The sequence below is a fragment of the Aquila chrysaetos genome, chromosome 5 (genome assembly GCF_900496995.4).
Source record: "Aquila chrysaetos chrysaetos chromosome 5, bAquChr1.4, whole genome shotgun sequence".
Classification (NCBI taxonomy): domain Eukaryota; kingdom Metazoa; phylum Chordata; class Aves; order Accipitriformes; family Accipitridae; genus Aquila; species Aquila chrysaetos.
In genome coordinates, this window is record NC_044008.1 from 44,658,382 (window position 1) to 44,678,489 (window position 20,108).

The 20,108-nt window shown below is 41.6% G+C and overlaps 3 protein-coding genes across 9 annotated transcripts in view; all 3 read left to right on the forward strand.

The window, feature by feature from the left end:
- TARS3 (threonyl-tRNA synthetase 3) overlaps positions 1 to 1,433 on the forward strand; it is a 55,444-nt gene extending 54,011 nt beyond the window's left edge. For all 6 annotated transcript variants that reach the window (XM_030016343.1, XM_030016344.1, XM_030016339.2 and 3 more), the window contains one exon: positions 33 to 1,433. In XM_030016343.1, the coding sequence (XP_029872203.1) occupies positions 33 to 181 (149 nt within the window). In that variant the 3' untranslated portion in view covers positions 182 to 1,433. The remainder of the gene's footprint in view (positions 1 to 32) is intronic.
- A 710-nt stretch (positions 1,434 to 2,143) lies between these two features.
- Positions 2,144 to 7,625, forward strand: TM2D3 (TM2 domain containing 3). Of its 2 annotated transcripts, none has more exons than XM_030015824.2 (6): positions 2,144 to 2,279; positions 3,408 to 3,506; positions 4,380 to 4,537; positions 5,105 to 5,279; positions 5,906 to 5,981; positions 7,272 to 7,625. In XM_030015824.2, exons 1-6 carry the CDS (start codon positions 2,192 to 2,194, stop codon positions 7,435 to 7,437), a joined length of 762 nt encoding a protein of 253 aa, XP_029871684.1. In that variant the 5' UTR covers positions 2,144 to 2,191; the 3' UTR covers positions 7,438 to 7,625. The 2 variants fall into 2 exon arrangements, with proteins under 2 accessions (XP_029871684.1, XP_029871685.1); XM_030015825.2 differs by having other exon boundaries at positions 3,411 to 3,506.
- A 937-nt stretch (positions 7,626 to 8,562) lies between these two features.
- Positions 8,563 to 17,956, forward strand: ADAL (adenosine deaminase like). The gene is made up of 10 exons (XM_030013819.1): positions 8,563 to 8,672; positions 9,961 to 10,091; positions 10,630 to 10,690; positions 11,472 to 11,559; positions 12,148 to 12,229; positions 13,014 to 13,140; positions 13,849 to 13,929; positions 14,921 to 15,059; positions 15,552 to 15,652; positions 17,012 to 17,956. Exons 1-10 carry the CDS (start codon positions 8,613 to 8,615, stop codon positions 17,201 to 17,203), a joined length of 1,062 nt encoding a protein of 353 aa, XP_029869679.1. The 5' UTR covers positions 8,563 to 8,612; the 3' UTR covers positions 17,204 to 17,956.
- The last annotated feature ends 2,152 nt before the right edge of the window (positions 17,957 to 20,108 follow it).

Genomic DNA, 20,108 nt, shown 5'->3' on the forward strand with positions numbered 1-20,108 from the left:
CAGTTTAACATTGTTTGTGATATGTCTTGCAGTGGTTGGAGAAAAGGAGAAAGCAAATAATGCTGTCAACGTGCGAACAAGAGACAACAAAGTTCATGGAGAGATTTCAGTATCTTCTGCTATTGAGGAACTCCAGAAATTTAAGAGTTCACATATGCCAAATGCAGAAGAAGAATTCTGATGTTGCTGTTAAGAAAAAAAAAAAAAAAAAATTATTAGCTTCCCATGTGAAATTGTGTTTCTTTCCTCCTGTGCAGCAGTAATGCCCATCTGAGAGAATTTCCAGTTAATGGATGCACAAAATAAGCAAATGTAGCAGTGTTGATGCTCCAGGAATAGAATGAGAGGACAGATGCAACTGCCAACTCCTTTCACAGTCCCATGGGATTCCAATCTGTGCGAGTTGCAGAATGCTTATTTAAAAAGTCCTACACCTCTGCTAAAATATGTGGGTTTTGCTGTGGAAATAAATCAGGGCTGCATGAAGTCAAGGAACGGGAGGCTGGGAAGCGTCCTGGTTGCTGCTGCAGTTGCTGAGCTACCTCAAGTCACGTAGCAGTTGCATAACTGACGTGACCTGGAATCCAAGGCTTGGCAGTTGGTAGGTGCATCAGGAGCATTTTAGTTTAGTTTTTTTGTAGCTCCAGATGATGTAATTTTTTTTCTTTGGGGGGGGGTGGGGGAATAGCTTGATTCTCTCTGAATTTATGTTCACAGGCTACAAATACATTGGTGTCTTTGTTGGAAATCTCAGTGAAACGAGGCACTGTTTGAATTGGTGTGGTAATTGGTTGCTGTAAAGGTGATTGCCAAGAATGAAGTTGAATTACCATACCTGTGTGTGGAAAATGCTTTATTTTTTCCTGTGTTTGCTGTTGATTTGGCTTTTTTCTAAAACAAGCAAACCTTAGAAAAAACTTCCTGTGTGTGATTTACTGCTGTATTGGTGTGGGATACTGAGAATGCTGAAAAGGTGCAGATGACAATTTTCATTTTAGAAGATGGCATGTGGGAGTTTAAATTGGCCATATTTATGTGACTTGTTTATGCTTATAAATTATTTTAAAGTTACTGTTGGCAGGCAAATTGAATTGGATTTTTTTGGAGAGGTGAATTTTTACCACACACTTTTTTTACTTCTACATGCTGTTTTTTAGTTACAAAGCTTTGATAGTGTTAAATGTGTTACTCAGTTATCTAAGCTATGCAACTGCAGTTGTTGTGATTTAAATATCAGCGAGATGAAGCAGAAAATACTATTTAGTCGATAAACGTTATACAAATACAAAGCTAGTGTTTTTCTTCTGCCTGACACTTGTACAGACTTGTGTTTAATAGGCCTGTTTTTGGTTTTGTATTAGCTTGGTTTGTGTATCTGTTTTCACCAACTGATTATCCCCAGCTTTTGAAAGAAAAGAAAAATATGGAAGGAACAAGTGTTGGGAAAGCTTTTTCTTCCACTTTACACAATTAACATGGGGTGTGGAGGGTGATTTTTATGTATATTTATTATTAATAATATATTTTTATATATAAGATATCATATTATTAAGAACTACAGCCTTCACGATACAGGCGTGATGTATTCAGACTGCAGAATGAAAACTTGGTTTTTTCTTTTTACGGTGAATTTGGAGGTTTTGCAGATTTAAGAATAACTTCTTAGCACGCATGTATCTCTGCTGTCGCTATTTAAGTTTTCAGCTGACCTGCAGCAAGCAGAGAGGTCAGTGAAGGGCGTAAGTTAACAGAAATAGTGGAAGTTAGCATTTGCAGCAGGGCGAAACACGTAGAGAGGAGAGGCGGGCAGAGGACGGAGGGAGGGAAGCGAAGCCCAGGAGCGGCAGCGCGAACGACACGGCGATGAGTGACAGTTCAAAAGATCACCGAGCTCGCTCGAAGCAGCAGCTGCGTTTTGTGGCCTCAATGCCCGACGAAAAGCCCTGGGGGGGGGGGGGGGGGGGGGGGGGGGGGGGCGGGAAGGGCGAGAGGCACTGCCGGGCTGACCCACCCCCCCGGTGCTGCTCGGCGGCCGGCAGTCCCGGCAGGCCCTGCCGTCCCGCGGCCCGTCCCTCTTGCGGGCAGCGGAGGGGCCGGGCCCGCCCCGCCCCGCCCCGGGCTGCGGCTCCGCCGGCGGCCCCGCCCCGCTCCTGGCCGGCAGCGGCGGAGCCGGCAGGCGGCGGCTGGCAAGATGGCGGCGCTGGCGGGAGTGCGCGCCCTGCGGAGGCTCTGCGGCGTCGCGCTCTTCCTCTCACAGCTCTACGTCCTCTCCGGCCGCGGTGAGCGCGGCCCGCCGCCGCTCTGCCCGGGCTCCCCGAGGCCCAGACCGCGGCGGGGCTGGGGGGGGGGGGGGGGGGGGGGGGGGCGGGGGAGGGAGCTGCCGCCTGCCCGCGGCCCCCCGGGCGGCCGGGCCGGGCCGGGCGCTGCGAGCCCGCGGCCCGGCGGCGCCTCAGCCCCTCGCCGGCAGGTGAGGGCTGTTCTCCACAGTGTCCTCAGCCGATCCCCGGGGCGGGGGCCGAACGCGGCCCTGGCGGGTCCGGCTTCAGAGCGGCCGAGCGCGGGAGGTGACCGTGACCTCGGTTTGCTGCAGATGCGGAGTCCTTTCCCTGACGCGGGGCGGGAGCCAGGTGCCTGGGGCACGGCTGCTTGTAACTGCGCGCTGCACGGCTGGCACTTCGTGCTGCGGTGCCGGGTGTGAGGACGAAGGACGGGCTAGGCCCCGCTCACCGGCTCCTCTGCCGCTCGGGGCTTGCATGGAGTCCTTCGTGCGTACTCCTCGTCGCAGAATTTTGCGTGACCCAAAACGTAACGGGCGAGGTACTGGGGCTTCTCGGCACCGACGGGGTAGGTAGGTGTGCCAGACCCGGGTTTGCGCTGCCACCGGGGCACGGCCCGCTCGTGCTGTGGGTGTGGGCTCTGCGGCCCCGTGGGCTCGGGCACAGGCAGAGCTACCCGTCTCTGAGCTCTGCGCGGCCCCCGGTCCTTGGAATCGCGGCGGTCGCGCAGAGACGAACGTGAAGGGCACGCACAAATACAGCCGTGGTTGCCAGCCCGTTTTTCTATTCCAGCTTTCTATCAAAGAAGTAGCTGCCTTGCTTGATGGAGTGGTGGTGTTTGGTAGCAAATAACTGTGTGACACCTGCTTTCTGAGCAGTGTTTTGTCTTTCGCAAGAATTAAATATAAGACTGAACTGAAATAAACATGGTTTCTCATGTAGAAGGAGCGATTCGGTGCTAATGCTCATTTTAACATTCAAGCATTCTACTATTTATAGAACAAGAAAACAGATTTTTATACTTTTTTATTCTCATTACGTTTTCCACTTGTAATTTCCTATCAGTGTGCTGAAATCAAACTGGGATTTTATTCTAGAAGTATCACTTTCTCCATTTTTGTTTTCTTGCAGCAGGATCTTTGATGACCACAAAGCATTCACAGCCACAGTCTACGTTTGCAAAAAGTCTAACTTCAACAAGTACAAATACTCCTTATTTTAAAGTAGCAGGTACAATATTACACTGTTTCTTCTGTTTTTCTTCTATGAGCCTTTTTCCTCAGTGTCTTGAGTTTTGTAGTAAAGTTCTTGAATTATACGTCTCAGAAGCCTGTACGTGCTTTTACAGTGGTAAAAGACATTATAGTATAACACATTATGAATTACTCTTCAACGACCTTAACAATTAGTTTGGATTATATAATTAGAAAATTGGTCCATATAAGATCTTACAACTAGAAAACAACCAGTTAAACTGCCATTGTGGTTCATGTGTTTTATACCCTCCCAGGATGGTGGAAATTCTTGAAAGACTCCAGCATTCTGCAGGAACTTGTTACTGTTCCCTATTGAACATAAATACAGTTTTTGAAGCTCACTAGGGGGTGCATCAGGACCGGCTGACACACTGTTCTTGCTAGTAATTTAAGAGGTGATAATGAACACATACAAACAGCAAATGGCTAAGCTAGCTGTAAACTTAATTAGACCTGAACTAAAAATAGGTTACATGTGTCAACCCGCTTCTATACCTAAACTGATTACTTCTGCTGACAAACACTGGCTGAGGCGGCACTAATCCATACTAAGCTCTGTTCTCGTGTTGTACTGAATTGTGTTGCTGTGCTGTCCTGTACAGAACTTCTGTGAGATCTTGCAGGCTACCCTGCTATGTGGTGTAGCTCACTTGGCTAATGCAGTGGTTCCCACAACGCAAACTGGTACTGCTGTTCCCTGGATAATAAGGAAAGCCCTTTATGCAGTGTCAGTGCATACGTGTGTGTGTGTGTGTATATGTATAAAAGAAAACGTCTATAGATACTTCAGCTTATATAGCTTTTTTAATTCACTTTCTTAATTTTATTCACGTATTTCACCTTTCAGAAAGTACAGAAATTCCATCTTACGTGACTAAATGTCCTAGCAACGGGCTTTGCAGTAGATTGCCACCAGACTGCATGACATGTAACACAAACTATTCCTGTATATATGGGAAGCTGGCCACTTTTGATTGCAAAGTCAAGCCACATGTTCATTGTGTTGTAAGTAACCTGTTACTTTTAAACCCTAATTTAAGTAATTTAATTAAACTGTGGCATCTCGTCATAAAATACAAAAAAATTGATTTCCAGGTTCTTATGTAGGCAGGTTTGCAGATCTGTGATACATTTAATCCGATTCAACTGTAGGCTGTTGCTGAAGAGGCAGACCTACCCTTCTCTGTTTTGCCTTTCTTGTGTTGGATCTTTTTGTTACACAGCCATGCAATTGAGTTAAATCAATTTGTTGACCAATCAAAACTGACCCATTTTGAGAGTGGGGAGGCTAAATATCTGTCAGAGGTACAAACGGATCTTACAGGTGAGACCGAATGAGTCCTCCTTTTGGCAGTAGCCTTAGATTGGAGGAAGCAGTAACGTTAACCTGTGCTTTAATAACTCTTTGTCAGTTTTCTAATGTTGATTTTTCTATTTTACTTGACTACATAGAGGTAGCAAAGAGGGTAGTTGTTATTTTGCCCAAAACGTTTACCCGTGAAATGTAATTTGATGCTGCACACTGTGAATTTCTTTTATTAGTAGTGAAGTGATAATGCTGTCCTTCTGTAGGATCAGAATAACCAGGAGCAGGAGAACTTTACAATTAACATGACATGTCAGTTTTGCTGGCAGCTTGCAACAACGGATTATGTGTGTACCAATTCTACAAACTGCATGACGGTTTCTTGTCCGCGACAACGATATAATGCCACTTGTACAGTACGGGATCATATTCATTGTCTAGGTAAGGTGGGCTAAAACACATGCTGTAAAGACGCTTTTTTTCTAAAGAATTCTTAACGTTTTTTGTAATGGGTAAATACAATGATACAAAGTGATATTTTGTAACGGGTAAATACAAAACACTGTCCACTGCAGTAACAGCCTCCACCTTGATTAATCTATTGAATTTTTTTATAGTTACACGTTAATTTTTAAGGAGAATAGTGACATCTAACTGTAGACATTGGCTTTTAATACTGTTGTATACCTTCACATGAGAGAAAGTAGTTTTGTTTTATTTTTGTCAATTTCTATGTATTAAATTAATTTTGACACCGCTAATAGAATCAGTGTCAAATGTCTCAGTAGGGTAATTAAAAAAATGCATGCCGGTTTCACCCAACTAGTTTAATTTTCGCCCTGTTTGTTCAGTGACCTGACATGTTTTCTGATGTAGGACAAAGATTGATGGAACAAAGGACTGTAGCATATATATGAGCTTTTGTGTTGACAGTGTTTGTTTCAGTTAGTGTCAACCCTTTTAGACTCTTGTTAGGAAAACAGACTGTTTTCTTGCTTGTCATTTTCTTACTCATTATGTGGTCCTTGTTTTGTTACATCAAGGTTTGAATGTTTTCTAATGTTTAGGTAATCGTGTCTTTCCTAAGATGCTCTATTGCAACTGGACTGGAGGTTATAAGTGGTCTACTGCCTTGGCGCTAAGGTACACAAGAACTGTTAGATAATGTCGAGCTAAAATAGATAATACTATTAGAAATAGATTAATTGTCTATAAAATCTTCAGTTTGTGTGTTTTTCTGCTTGGTATTTTTTAATGGTGTACTGGCTAACTAATATTTCATGTAGTCTAGCTGAGAATTTGGAGGCATAGGATGCCTGAAGATTTCATATGCTGTGATACTAGCTGTCTTCCGTAAACAGAGCTTGAGAGAAAACATTTACCCTATTTCTGCATCGAATGTACTTTCTTCAGAGTAGAGGCCAATGATGCCTAGGCTTCACAAAGCGATCCATTTTTGGATTAGACTGGACATGTTGGCCTTTTATTCTGTATGGTATCAAATGAGGTACCAATGCTCAAAAAAAAAAAAAATCTGCAGATTTATGGGTTTTTTTCCCAGTTTTGTATATGTTTTAAAAAATTAGGGCTGAAAATTCTCCAAATTACTTCTCGGCATTTGAAATGACTGCAGCTCTTTCTGAATTTGATAGAAGTCACTGAGCTGCCTATAGTTGGTATACATTTGTTACGGCTTCCTTCCCAGCTGCAACAGCTAGAAATGCGTTAAGACGAACTTTCTTGCATTTTAAATTATTAGGGAAGAGACAAGTGCAGCAGTATTGAAAGAAACTGTTTAGGTTATTTTTGGAATATTAAGGCATTAGAGCACCACAATAGCGATTTGAAAGTAACGGTTCTTTTGGTCGTAAGACCTTCTTCATTGAATTTTAGTATTTCAGAAGTGGTTAATATGATAAATTAGGTAGTGAGACTCTCTATTCCTGGACCCAAAGATACAATAAGACTCTGATTAAGAAAGCGATCTAACATACTTCCTTTTATAGCAAGAGTTGTTCTCTCTGCCGCCAGCTGGAGAAACTTACTGTTGCCTGACTACTGCATGGGGATGAATTTAGCATTTCGGTCTGTTTCTATAGCTTGTTTGTTGGTTTGGGGTTTTTTTTTAGCTTCTGCTAGCTTAGAAAAGCTGAGACACATTTATAAATTTGAGAGTTTGGGGTTTTATCACTTGTCACGAATGAAAAACTCTCAAGTCTCTGGATAGTATTAATTAGCAAAGAAATAGTGCTGTTTCATCAAAAGCTTTCTCATTTAATAACCCGCTCTTCTTGTACAAAAAATGTATAGTTTCTCAAATGAGGTAGAGCAAAACTGTCATTGACTTGTAGGTATGTCAGAAAGAAGTGTGTATGGATACCCAAACTGAGTTCCTCTAAAAAAAAAATAACAATCATGTTTTTATTCTTACAGCATCACTCTTGGTGGATTTGGTGCTGATCGTTTCTATTTGGGCCAGTGGCGGGAAGGTCTGGGAAAACTCTTCAGCTTTGGTGGACTTGGAATATGGACACTAATTGATGTGCTGCTAATAGGTGTTGGCTATGTGGGACCTGCAGATGGTTCTCTTTATATTTAAATGTGGGTGCAACACGTTTCAGAGAGGAGTAATTGCTTGGAAGGGGCTCTAAATAAAAGAATGTAGAGATTTGAGCCTTTAAGGTAGAATGAAGAACAACTGTTCTTTCTATGTGCATACATTTTAATGTACAGTATCTGTACTTAGTTCGCCTTTAACTAAGGTAAAATAAAAGAGTGGATCACTGAGTAAGTTGAAATTCATTTCCTTTCTTCTATGGACATGCTATTTTTCTATGAAAGAAGTTGAACGGCTAACCAGACTCTGCACTGTGCTTGAACTTGGATGTTTGTCAAGTATTGAGAGAGATGCGAACTGACTTGAATATTGAGTTGTTTACTTCGTATTTGTATGCTTGAATTTAACTTTAAAGCTAACTTCCCGAAATATGTCAGTGATGTTTGGGGTTTTTTTTTTGTTTGTCTTTGTGGGAGGATAATTTATTTGCCTGAATTACTCTAGCAGTATGTGGATCACCATGTTTTATGATGTTAATTACATTCATCTCTTGTTCTGGGATATAGCAAGAGCTAACATTTGCTTAGTGACTCGTTGACTTAAAATTGTGGGGTTTTTAGAATTAGATTGCAGTAACACTAAAAGCTAAACATGAAATAATTGAAATAGATTTTAGGATTGTTCCAGCGTGTCTGTATACTGGTGGGGTTTGACCCGCGTTATCTGTGAAAGGTACGATTCATATTCTTGTGCTAGCAAGCTCGCCGAGCCGATTTTTAAAAAGGGTTGGGAATATCGTGGAGGCGTTCGTCCCCTCACGACTTCGTAACGCGGTACTGCGGCAAGTGCCGTGCCGTTCCGGAGGACTGGCCTCCTTCAGCTCCCGTGGGTACCCGAAGGTGCCCGCCTGCCTCTCGGCCGGGCGACCTCTGGCCTCGAACCGTCGCTTGTGTAGCGCGGAGGTGCAGTAGAGCTGAACCCCCCGTCCCTTGAATAAACTCGAAGCTTGTGTGGAATTTAGGACCGGCGGTGGTGTTTGCGACCTCGCCTCCGCTCCTGCTGCCCCGCTCTGTCCCTGCCCGGGCCGGGGAGGGGGGGGGGGGGGGGGGGGGGGAGGCGGAGCGCAACCGGCGGGCCGGGCCGGGCCGAGGCGGGGCCGGGGCGGCCGCCGCCGTGACCCCGGCCGCGGCCCGCCCTCCGCCGGCACGGGCGCCGTCATGGCGGCGGAGCCGGAGCCGGAGCAGGAGCTGAGCTTCTACCGGCGGCTGCCCAAAGTGGTGAGCGGCGGGGGCGGCGATGAGGCGGCCGAGGGCGGCGGCCCCAGGCGGGGTGCGGGGAGCCGGGGGGCCGGGCGGCTGGAGCTGGCGGCGCTGCGGGCGGCTGCTGGGCTCTCGGAGCTCTGCTGGGCGAGGGCGGGCTTCTCCTGAGGCGCTTCATCCCGCCCGCGGAAAGGCGCCGTGGGCGGCTGCGCTCGCCCCTCCGGGTTGCTTGCGGCTCTTGGCGTTTAATCTTCTTCCAGTTAAATCAGTTGAGCGGGATCTTTATTTCCTTCGTTCGTCCTGTTTTTCCCCGAGGCTAGCCCGAGACGTCTGCCTCGGATAACGCTTCCCCCCCCCCCCCGCCGTGTCCCGAAGGGTGCGCCTTACTTTTAGGCTGTATCTGTGCTGTCGCTGGGTTCGTGTCGCGGCGGTCTTATCGGTGTTCCCGTCCGGGACGTGCAAAACAGCAGATGGCACGTACCCCAACCGAGGGCTTAGGCCATAAACGAACAGGTGCACCGTCAAAACCACCGCGAAGGACGTCACGCCGTCCCTGCTTGTCTTCTCGTGCTCCCTTTCAGTAGGATGTTTTTCAGGGTTTATGCTTAATGTCTAGCAGAAGCCGGTGAGGCATCTCGCTTGTAAGACTGTGGAAAACTTCATGCGGTAGTAGCAGCAGTAGTATGTATCGGGCTTGATTTCCAGAGGTGGTAAGCAGGCATAGCTCCGGGTGTTTAGTTGGAGTCACGCGCCTCCACAGCTTAAGAGAATCTGACCCCTTTTCCTCTGCTAGTCAACTTAATACTTCCAGACAGGAATCTGAAATGTAATACTTCACACAATTAAAGTAACTGATATTGAAGGAGTTACAATTTCAACACGTTTTCCAATCAAAGGCTTGAGGAAACACTTCTCCAATTTTTCTTTTCCCAGTGAGAAGGGGTGCGTTCAGGGGGACGAGGGGGTAGGTAACAAAGCCGATGCTTTGCAGATACATTTTGAATGAGTTGGGAGGGCACTAGGGACCCCTTCCGTATGTCAGGAGCCAAGAGATCAATAAGAAGGAGCAAAGGTGAAGTGAGGAATGGAGCTGAGGATCATAGGTTTGGACCCCAAAGTCTCAGTTGAACCGGTGCATGCAAAAGCACGAGGCAACAATTACTAGCCAAACACAGAGATAACTCTTACTTTTATTTTCAAACTCAGAGTGAAACGATAACGTAGGACACAAGAACAGCAATGCAAACAGATGTAGAAGCTGTCCTTTTCACCAGACACAAATCCGTAGGATTTTTTTTTTCTCTAGGAACTTCATGCTCATTTGAACGGCTGTATCAGTTCTGCCACTATGAAGAAGCTTATGGCCCAGAAGCCATACCTTCAGATCCAGAACGGCATGACCGTGATTGACAAAGGAAAGAAAAGAACCTTAGATGAGTGAGTATACACCTGTATGTGTGTGATGAACATTTGCTGTGTGTCTTTTTAATTAAGTTTAAAACAGAGGAATGTATGGCCTTATACGCTGACTGCAGAAAATACATATTCAAGTTTTAGTTACAGTACACCCTGTTAGATTTTTTGCTACTTGTATCTGTAGAGTAACTTAGATGTTTGCAGCCTAAATGGAAATCTCATGTTGATTAATTCCCTTTTTTAAAGGATTGAAAATTTTCCCTTGTAGCATACGTTCTTCAGAGAAAATTGACTCGTATAGTTTCCTTTTTTTGGAAACCTCATGTTTTCTTTGTGCTTCAGAAAACATTGTGGTAATAATAATTTTTGTTGCAAACACATCGTTAGCATCTAAAATCAGAAATCGCCATTCAGGTGGTCTTTCTATTTTAAGCAACAAGCTGGTTAATTGAGCAGAGCGAGTACATATTTTCAAAGTGTAGATTTTTTTTTTTTTTTTTTGAATACTCATTTTACTGTTCAACATTTGTCCAGTTAATTTTTTAACTTTTTATTTTAGATGTTTTCAGATGTTTCAGATCATCTATCAGATTACCACTAGGACTGAAGATATTTTACTGGTAAGTTAATTAAAAGTTCACTTAAAACAAGCAAGCAATACACACAGTCAAAATTAGTTGGATTAACAGCATTGACTTCCAAGTAACAATACCAACAATGGTCCCGTCAATTGGAGGTCAGAATTATTATTGTAAAACACATTAATTTAGAACCACAGGATTTTCTGTAACTTCTACATTTAATTTTTGTGAAAGTGAGGAGCTTCCAATATGGTGGTCATTATGACCACTCAGATGCTTGGACCGATAATGTCTTAAAAGATGCAATGTCTGTTCCTTGTTACCAAAGCTTTGATTTCTGGTACTCTCCTGTTTCTTTTTTGGTTCCTTACGTACCAAAACTACAGAACTAGAATTGTCCCTTGTTCACCTGGGATTACAAAACTGTCAAGGAGACCTGTTCTGGGATCAAAATAGGGAGCAGAAAGTGGTGTAGTGTCCTCTTCTTTCCTCCGGTAAAGGGGCTTTTAGGCAGCCTATTAAACTTACAGAAAGGTACAGTAGCTGTGCGAGGGGTTATAACTGTACCACTTGAGGGGTATTCTTGTTCAGACAAGAAAATTATTATTTGTCCTAGCTCTCTTTAGTATCACTGAGGGCACCGAAGGTGCCCTCTGTGGGGTAGTATTTCCAGAGATGGAGAGCACTAAAAACGCATAGGGCCTGAAAATTTTGCAAGTGTTCCACGCCCCAAAATAACTGGGTCTTCTAGTTGTAAAGGAAAATATAACTAATTATAAGCATTACTTTCATGTTGTTGAATACACTGTTTCTTAATCAGATAACTAAAGATGTTATTAAAGAATTTGCTGATGATGGTGTCAAGTATCTGGAATTGAGGAGCACTCCTAGAGAAGAAAAGTCCACAGGTACAGTCTGTTCCGGTTTTTGGTTTGTAAGTCTGATGTGCTATAAAACTTAGTTAAGACTATGTTAATAACAAGTAAAGTCAAATTTAGTTGGTTCAATAAAAATATACTTCAAATATAAAAGCAAAGATTTAACCATGTAAAAGCATGTCACTTTACTGTTAGATTTTTGAGGACAAAAATGTGTTGGTTATAATTCTACTACCCAAGAATTTGGGTTGTTCGCTTTAGGATGACATCTGAGTCTGCTAATATTTTTAAGAGCTGATGTATTTTCTTTTTGTTACTTCATTTGTTATTTTCTTTTAGATGTTGTTTAATAGAAACATGTAAAAGAAGTCCTGTTGCTACTCTCTTGTTCACACTAAGTTACTTTCTTTCTTCCAGATGCTTAGGAGAAGGCTTAATTCGAATGTATGCTTCAAAGTAAAGCTATATTTATAAACAGAATTAGAACTATATAGATTAGCAGACTATGGACTAAAATCAAAGCTGCAAAATGAAACTTAGGAGGCTAAAGAGCTGGGTCTGCAACATAACAAAATTAATTCAAATATTTTTATTCCAAATGTGTACGTGTGTTTGTAGGTATGACCAAAAGGATGTATGTTGAAACTGTACTTGAGGGTATAAAGCAGTGTAAAGAAGAAGGCTTGGATATAGATGTAAGGTAAATAAAGCACATGGAGTACCACTGTTTCAGGTTTTTGTGTAGTCCGATGCTCGGTTGTGGTTTGCAGAGAAGTTTACAACCCGTCAGTGTAGGAAAGAAAATAATGCTTTAACTAGACTACATGGCATGGAAACAGGTAATGCATATGGAAACCTGCATTTTTATCTTCCTTTTTGCTGATAGAGAATGAAACTGGGTAAAGCTTTTCAGCTCTAAAACTGTCAATTCTCTGCAACGTTTTCAGGAAAAGCAGTGTTTTTGATGGAAGCTGCATTAAAGACTCCTTTTTCACAGCCCAGAGTCATTGCAAAGATACTGCTTGATTAGCTGTACAAGCAACCTGCTGTAAAGGAGAGGTAGTCCTCACCAGCAGAAAAGTTTCAGAAAGAGTCAGCGGTTGCTTGCAGGCAGTCTGCTTGCCTGTCTTTTATACTCTCGGTAACACCCCTTGTTAGATTTCTTCATGGAAGCTGAAGAATTCTCATTCTTCACGTGTGCACCACGGAGAGGTTGCTCGCCTGATAGTGCAGGCAGCAAATGAGCAGTGTACTGTTCCCTGCCCTCCCGCTCACCATGGCTATTGCATTTCACAGCCTAATGTATTTATCTAATTTGTGTCCCTCTGCACTTTGGTACATTCATTCCTTGAACAGTTTCCTATACAAATACTCTTTATATTCAGCCATGAAGGATGTGAAGTGCCATTTTTGTTGGTATCGGATTTGTTGGTCTCCTAATATTACAGCTCGTACTTAACTTAATATGTACTTTTCTGTTCTAGGTTGTTAATAGCAATAAATAGACGAGGTGGCCCGGCAGTTGCGAAGCAGACTGTTAAACTTGCTGAAGAGTTCCTTCTTTCCACTGATGGGGTTGTAGTAGGACTTGACCTCAGTGGTGATCCCACCGTAAGTTTTTGTTCTGTTTCGGTCTGTTCTTGAAGATAAATATATAATGTTGTGTAACAGCAAGTGGTTCTAATCATACTTTGTTCTTACAGGTTTTTGTCCGGTGTTTGTTGCTAGTTTGAATGGATTGTGCGTCATCTTGATACCAGGTTAATCCCTGCTGCCGTAAGGGACAGATACTCTAACAAAGAGTTGATAGATTAATATACATGACACTGAAAAAAGAACCGCTGAAAAGTAGTGTTTATCTGGGAAGTGTCTGTTACTAAATTGTCCCAGGCAGATTGACTGGGTTGAGGCAAGTAAAATAATACTGCAAGCTGACACCAGTTTAAATTTTGTTTAGACGCACCAAATGCTTATTGCATATTAAGAAGCAAAAATGTTTGAGGATAGCTGTCAAGTTGAAGTGAAATAGCTCTAGGTGATAGTTGTAGAAAGGATATCAAAATCGGGACAATTGGCTTGTCAGTGTTGGGCGTCATCATCTGCACTGCTGACGTTTGACCAATTTGTCTAAATTATGCCCGTATAGCAGAACGTAATGTGACTTGCTGCATTCAAAACTGAGGTAATGGGAAAAGAAAAATAATTCAACGTAACTGTATTTGAATTAAGTATTTTGATATTGCTAGGCTTCCTAATTATTGTAATAGGAGGAGTTTTGTGAAACAAACTGTAGCATGGTGATGTGTTTCTGTCTTCAAGGCAGGACATGGTCAAGATTTTTTGGAACCGCTTTCGGAAGCAAAAAAAGCAGGTCTAAGGCTGGCACTGCATCTTTCAGAGGTAAAAATTTTCTTTATTTTGGTCCTTCTCTCTAATTCCCATTATATAAAACCCTTGATGAAACTAAAATTAACTTCTGTACATTTTGAACTTCTCGGGCCAAAGTAGTAATTGTGTGGGGCATTTTGACAGGAGAGAAGAAAACAAGGAGAGATCTTCAACAATCTGTTCTGAATCAGAACTGCCACATTATTTCTTACTGTACTGTATCTGTTGGGGGTTAGGTGTGAAATTGAAAATTCGTAATATTCCAAGAGATCCACTGTTTTCTTCCTGGTATTTTATTGGAAGTCATTTATAGTAAAATTCACACATTTTCATGAGTAGTTTTGCTAGCTCTGTTTGTATCAGTGGAAAGAGTTGAGCTTCTCCATACAATCTGTTGAAGTGGTGGCTGAAATTTACTCTGACAAGTCTGATAAATACTGAAACCGTTTCTTCAGGAAATTAAGCATGATCTATGATGTCACAGGCCTATTTATACTTGTTACTATTTCATTAAGGAGGCTTTTGCAGGATATTCCTGCATGCTTCTCTGAAAATTTATTTCTTAATGTTTCAGTGGTCTTTTGTTTTTGTTTCTTTTTTGTTTTGTTGGTTTTGCCTCTTGCAGTGTAAGTTCTTCATGCGCCATTTTTTTAATCCCGGTGTAAAACTGGCATTAAAGGTCATCTGGGCAGTGTAGTTTTGAAACTGAAGCACACAAAGCTGATTTGAGGCCTCCAACTGAAAGTACTTCAGAACTGCAAATAGCGATCGTCTGTTTTTACATACCAGTTTAGGATTATGGCTTCTTCGGTTTGGAATGCCAAGTTGAGAGTTACTTCCATGCACTACTTCTTTCTTTACGGGGTAGTAGTGCAGATATTTAGTATCCCTAACACTTTCTTTTGGATAAGATATGCTGTGAAAATAGAACTTGAAGTCGTTGTAATTATTTAATGTGCTATTTTATGCTGCCTTGACAGAATGTAAAATATATCCTCTCTAGATTCCAAATCAAGAAGAGGAGACCAAAATTCTCCTGGGCCTGCCTCCTGACAGAATTGGACATGGAACATTTCTCAACTCTGCAACAGCAGGTTCAGAAGAGTTAGTGCCACTTGTTCGACAGAATCATATACCTATCGGTAAGAAAAAAAGCTAAGAAAATTACTTGGTGATCTCTAGATTTCAGAATATCTATCATACGTACTGCTGATCTAGTAACTCTGATTTGATTTGACCAGAGGTGCCTTAGAAAAAAGTGGCAGCGTACGCGAGAGGATTGCCTATAGAGGTACAGTGGTAACGCTTTTGTGGTTTTGACATATTTGTGGCAGCAGACAACAATTGATGTCACAGATGAAAAGAAAACTAAATCATAACTTTTAGTTACTGTGCCAGGCTGTGTGATGGTTTGCAAGCTCCCTAAATTTTATACCTAGCCAGTAGTTAAGAAGAAATTGATTACCTAACTTTCTTCAGAAGATACTGCCAAATATTTGAAGCATAGAAAATCAAGGAAACAACAATAACTAATTTTAATTTTTATTCAGGAACAGAAATAAGTCAATTAGTGTGTCAAAAACCATGTCTTTTGTTTTGATACATGTCCTTGTTTCTTCTTTTTTTCCCCTTAGAACTTTGCATGACATCAAACATCAAAACTCAGACAGTGCCTTCCTGTGACAAACACCATTTTGGATACTGGTACAACATGGGCCACCCTACAGTGCTTTGTGTAAGTTTTTTGATTTTTAACCACGGACTTAGGCAAAGAGCCAAACTAGTGTGAAATTGGAGAAGTACATCTCCTTTTATGGATCAGAGCAGACTTACTAACAACTTCTGACCTTGCATCAAATCATCTGCCTATAGGAAATCATAATGTTCTGTTTGAGAAATGCTTGTAATACAAATGGGAGTTTTTAGTATTCTTCTTGGCTTTATTGTAAAGCAAGACCTTTTTTTCTGTGTAGATAAGATCATCAGTTATGCTGTGGTGAACTTCTTAACTGTCTGCATACTGACAGGTTTCTCTTAAACATATTGGTCCAACGTTTGCATTTAAGCTTGTGCTTACCTGGGTATTTATCCTGTTGGGTGAGAGTTCTTGAGTTTTCTTGACAGCTAATTAAGGTCCTTAAATGATGAGGTGCCAAGTACTTTGCTGGCATTGGCAGGATTTTACTATCATCCTGTTGGTTTAACCCCTGTAATTTGGAGCATTGTCCAAGTGTGTGTATATATATTAGAGCATTGTGCTTAGTATTCAAATAAGCCTCAATCTTTATTGTATAAAATATTTATTATTGAGTTTGAACTCTGTTGTATTTGGTGAAAAATAATTCACGATTAGAGTTTATTTCTGAGATGTTCAATTGCGAAAAGCCTAGATAACCAACAAAGTCACGTAAGGAAGCAGTTTTACCCATAAAGGCCTATAAAAACAAGAGTAGGAGGAGGAGATACTACAGTGTCTCAAGATTAACAGGATATAGTTAGCACTCTTCTCTGCGGGGACACAAGGACTCCGAGATGCAGATGGGTAATCTCATTAAACCTTAAATAATCCTAACTTGCTCCTTTTAGATGAATAATCTTTAGGTGGCTCTCGATCACACGTTTTTGATGCTAGCCTAGTGCTTCAGTCAGTATCAAGAAATTGTTCTAGGTGACCCTAAGTGCAGAAGGCAAGACACTTTCTTCTCTGAATATGTAGGAATACAGAGTATGCTCTAGTTCCCAGTCCTGAGGAAAGGGAAAAGAGGCGTAAGGAGACATGCACGTCCTGACATAGCTTGCATGTATGCATCATTTGACAGCCGTCTTTCTAGCAATTTTAATAGGAAATCCTATTTACTTGATAGATTGTGCCATCACTTCAAGAAATTTTCTTGTATGTTTGAATAATTTATTGAGTGAAAATAGGGCAAATAAAGTATTTACCAAATAAGTAATTACCAACAGATGAAAGAACCATGGAATAAAATGCGAAACAGCAAGATAAAACTGGTTTGTAATGTGTAGAAAGCCCCCTTTCTGATGTAGAGGAACTAATTAAAACTTCTTTTTTTCTTTTCTTTCAATGTAACTCCAGACAGATGATAAAGGCGTCTTTGCAACAGATCTATCGCAAGAATACGAGCTGGTTGCAAAAACATTTAATCTGACTCGATCGCAGATGTGGGATCTTTCCTATGAATCAATCAACTATATCTTTGCTTCAAGTGTAATAAAATCAAAGCTAAGGGAACAGTGGTGTAAACTGAAGCCAACTCTGTTTGATTAAATTGTTGTTCTGAACGGCTTGGGTGTATTAGCTTAGTTAAGCAACATTTTTTACTGAAGTCCCTGGCTTTTTTCAGACTTCAGGTTTATAAATCCAGCCCATAAACTGTGCCTGTGCAAACTGAAGATGACAGGAATGCACCCTTTGTTAGTGGGGACAGAAGTAAATGTTCTTTTGTAGTTGGGAAGGGCTCTCAACCAGTGACTGAAATTCCAAATGTGTCATCGTGTCGCTTCTCTCCAGTTGATAGGATATTTTTAAAAAATACTGAGTTGAAATACCTTATCATACTACAAACATTTGGGAGTCAGAGGAAAATAAAGGCACAGCTGTTAGGGTTTAAAATGTCTCTGTTGGCAACATGACACCAAGCAGTTTGTATGTATGGTGTGTATATTTGGTTTTTATATTGTTTTCAAACAGAAGTTTTGAGCAATCGATGGAATGTGAAGACAGAAACAAGCTCAGGGAGAACGAAATGTTTGTCCCAAAGGAATTAAACATTGCATCTGTTTTTACTGGCGTACACGTATGACTGAAGCCTGCTGTGGATTGTGTAGCACACGTGGTGGTGCCTGTTGATGCACTCGCCAGCGGTAGTATTAGGCCGAAGTTGAGAATCTGGAATGCCTTAGCAAACTGTGAGCTACCTGGGGGAAATGGTCTAATTCTTAAAATGCTTTTTATAATTGTTCTTTGTTTCTTGTAAAAAAGCAATAAAAATAGCTTCAACCTCCGTGTTTTTGAAACCACTGCCTCGCGTGTGCGTGTCTGCATTTCAGAGCTCCAGAAGAGAAGCGTGTATAACCTGCTGCGGGATCTGGCGAGCGAGTCCCCGGGGCAGAGGTGCCGTCTGCGCGCGGTGCCGCTTCTGTTCTGACAGCGGAGGGTGCGCCGTGGTTCCGGCAGTGACAGGCTTCGCTCTGCCTCTCTCTGTGCACGTGCATTTTGATGGTGAGATATCAAAATACATATGAACATACACATGCAACAGTATCTAAGACTAGATGTTGGTAGCTAGTGTAGGAAGTATCCAGAGAGGAGGTTATTTCGGACCTAGGACATTTTTACATTGATTATATTAAACAAGCAAACATTCTGGGCTCTGCAAGGAATACTGAATATGAATACAATGATATAAAAGTTGTTCATGACTTCTGTTTTGGTCTTTTTTAATAAAATCAGCATAAAGTAGTTGTTCTTGCTCCGAAGTGGCAATAAGAAAAGAAAAAAAAAAGGGGGAAAAAGGCGGGGCATGGTAGGATAGTAAAGAAGTTGCCGTATCTGTGTGGCAGAAAACATTCCTTTTGGAGTTGGGGGAAAATTATGTGAAGCAGAACTGTAGTTTTACATATTCCTATCTGAACTCGGAATAAGACCTCATGCTGACTTTTTATTTTTAAACAGTACTTTAAATTCCAAATAGTTTCACTGATCACATTGTTATCTTTTGTTGTTTGATCAAGTTGCATTATCACTTGCTGTTTGATCAAGTTTGTATTTTCTCTCTACAAAAATAATTACTATGGTAAATGTGTTCTTTTTCTTTCTTACAGAAAAGCTCTCTTAAAGACAGGTTGAGCAGCTTTCTGGAATGTTACAGTTACATACACCTTAGTTTCAGGATACGTGGGCCTACAGTCAAGTGAGATGGCATTCTCTTGTAAAATAACTTTTATAATATTCTTACAGCTTATGGCCTTGCAATAACTCTTCAGTAACATGGTATTTGGTTTATTAGCGAAGAAAAACTATCAACTACCAGTTTATTTACTAAGGGGTCATCCTCAGTGTTCATTTTATCTGTCAAGTGTAACACTTTCTAAAGCAAAGTAAGAGTCATAATTAGTGTCTGATGAGATTTTTAGTTTCAGACTGTGTTATACAGAAGTGAGTTTGGTTTTTAAGGTTTACATGTTGAATGTGAGATGTGTGTTCATTCAGAGCGCATAGCCCTGGTAAATGCTGCTATTTTCAACTTCCTTTTTTTCCTGCAAGCATATAGCATCTTGGAGATTTTTAACATTACGGACTGTTACATACAGTTCTCAGTATTTCCATTTAATTGAATTCCATGTGTCTTCAAAACACTGCCTTGCATGAGCTGTAGTACTGCCCCCAAACAGTTTGGTACATGATGACACATGGATGCTATGTAGTTTTGCAATGTAAAAAAAACCAAAACAACCAACTTCCCAGATTATTAATGAAACCACAGTGTTATGGATACATAGTGAAACGTTCTGCTGTTATATGTAATCTAGAGTAATGGAATCACTCTTCTGAAGAATGGGTACTGACCCTGTCACTTAGACACTTGCAGATGTGCTGCTGATTCGAAAAAACCACCGCTTTGCATTTAACAGTATTTATAGTGTCTCAGCTGGTAATGGAAGTCAGGAGGTAACTTGGAGGATTCCGTTTGTGTGAAGTAAAAGAACCAGGAATTTATTTGGATGGCTAAAGAGTGATACAGAGAACCAGGGGATTTCTGTACATTGGTTTCTAACTGTGTGTTACTGCAGTTACTTACGCTGCGGAAGTGTTATGCTTAGAGTGGAAATGAAAGTTGGAAAGGATGTGGAGAAGTTTGGGAATGAAGAATCGTCTGATTAGAACGTTGTTGCGCACCGTTCCCAAGTTGTACATTAGAAGCTGAAACCTTACCTTCTTACTGTCGCAGGGCTATTTTTCAGGACTACAACTTTTTGTAAGTAAAACTGCAGAGGTTCTTCTTTGGCTTCAGGTAGGATTATAGTTAATTTTAAGTGCTTCTTCCTGACCCTGCTTGTTAAATTCAGAGTTACCAGTGAGATAGCCATTGTTTAGTTTATAATACTGTATAAAAATGACTGTGACATACAGCCGGAGTGAAGCATCACCACTGAAGCAGCCATCAGTAATG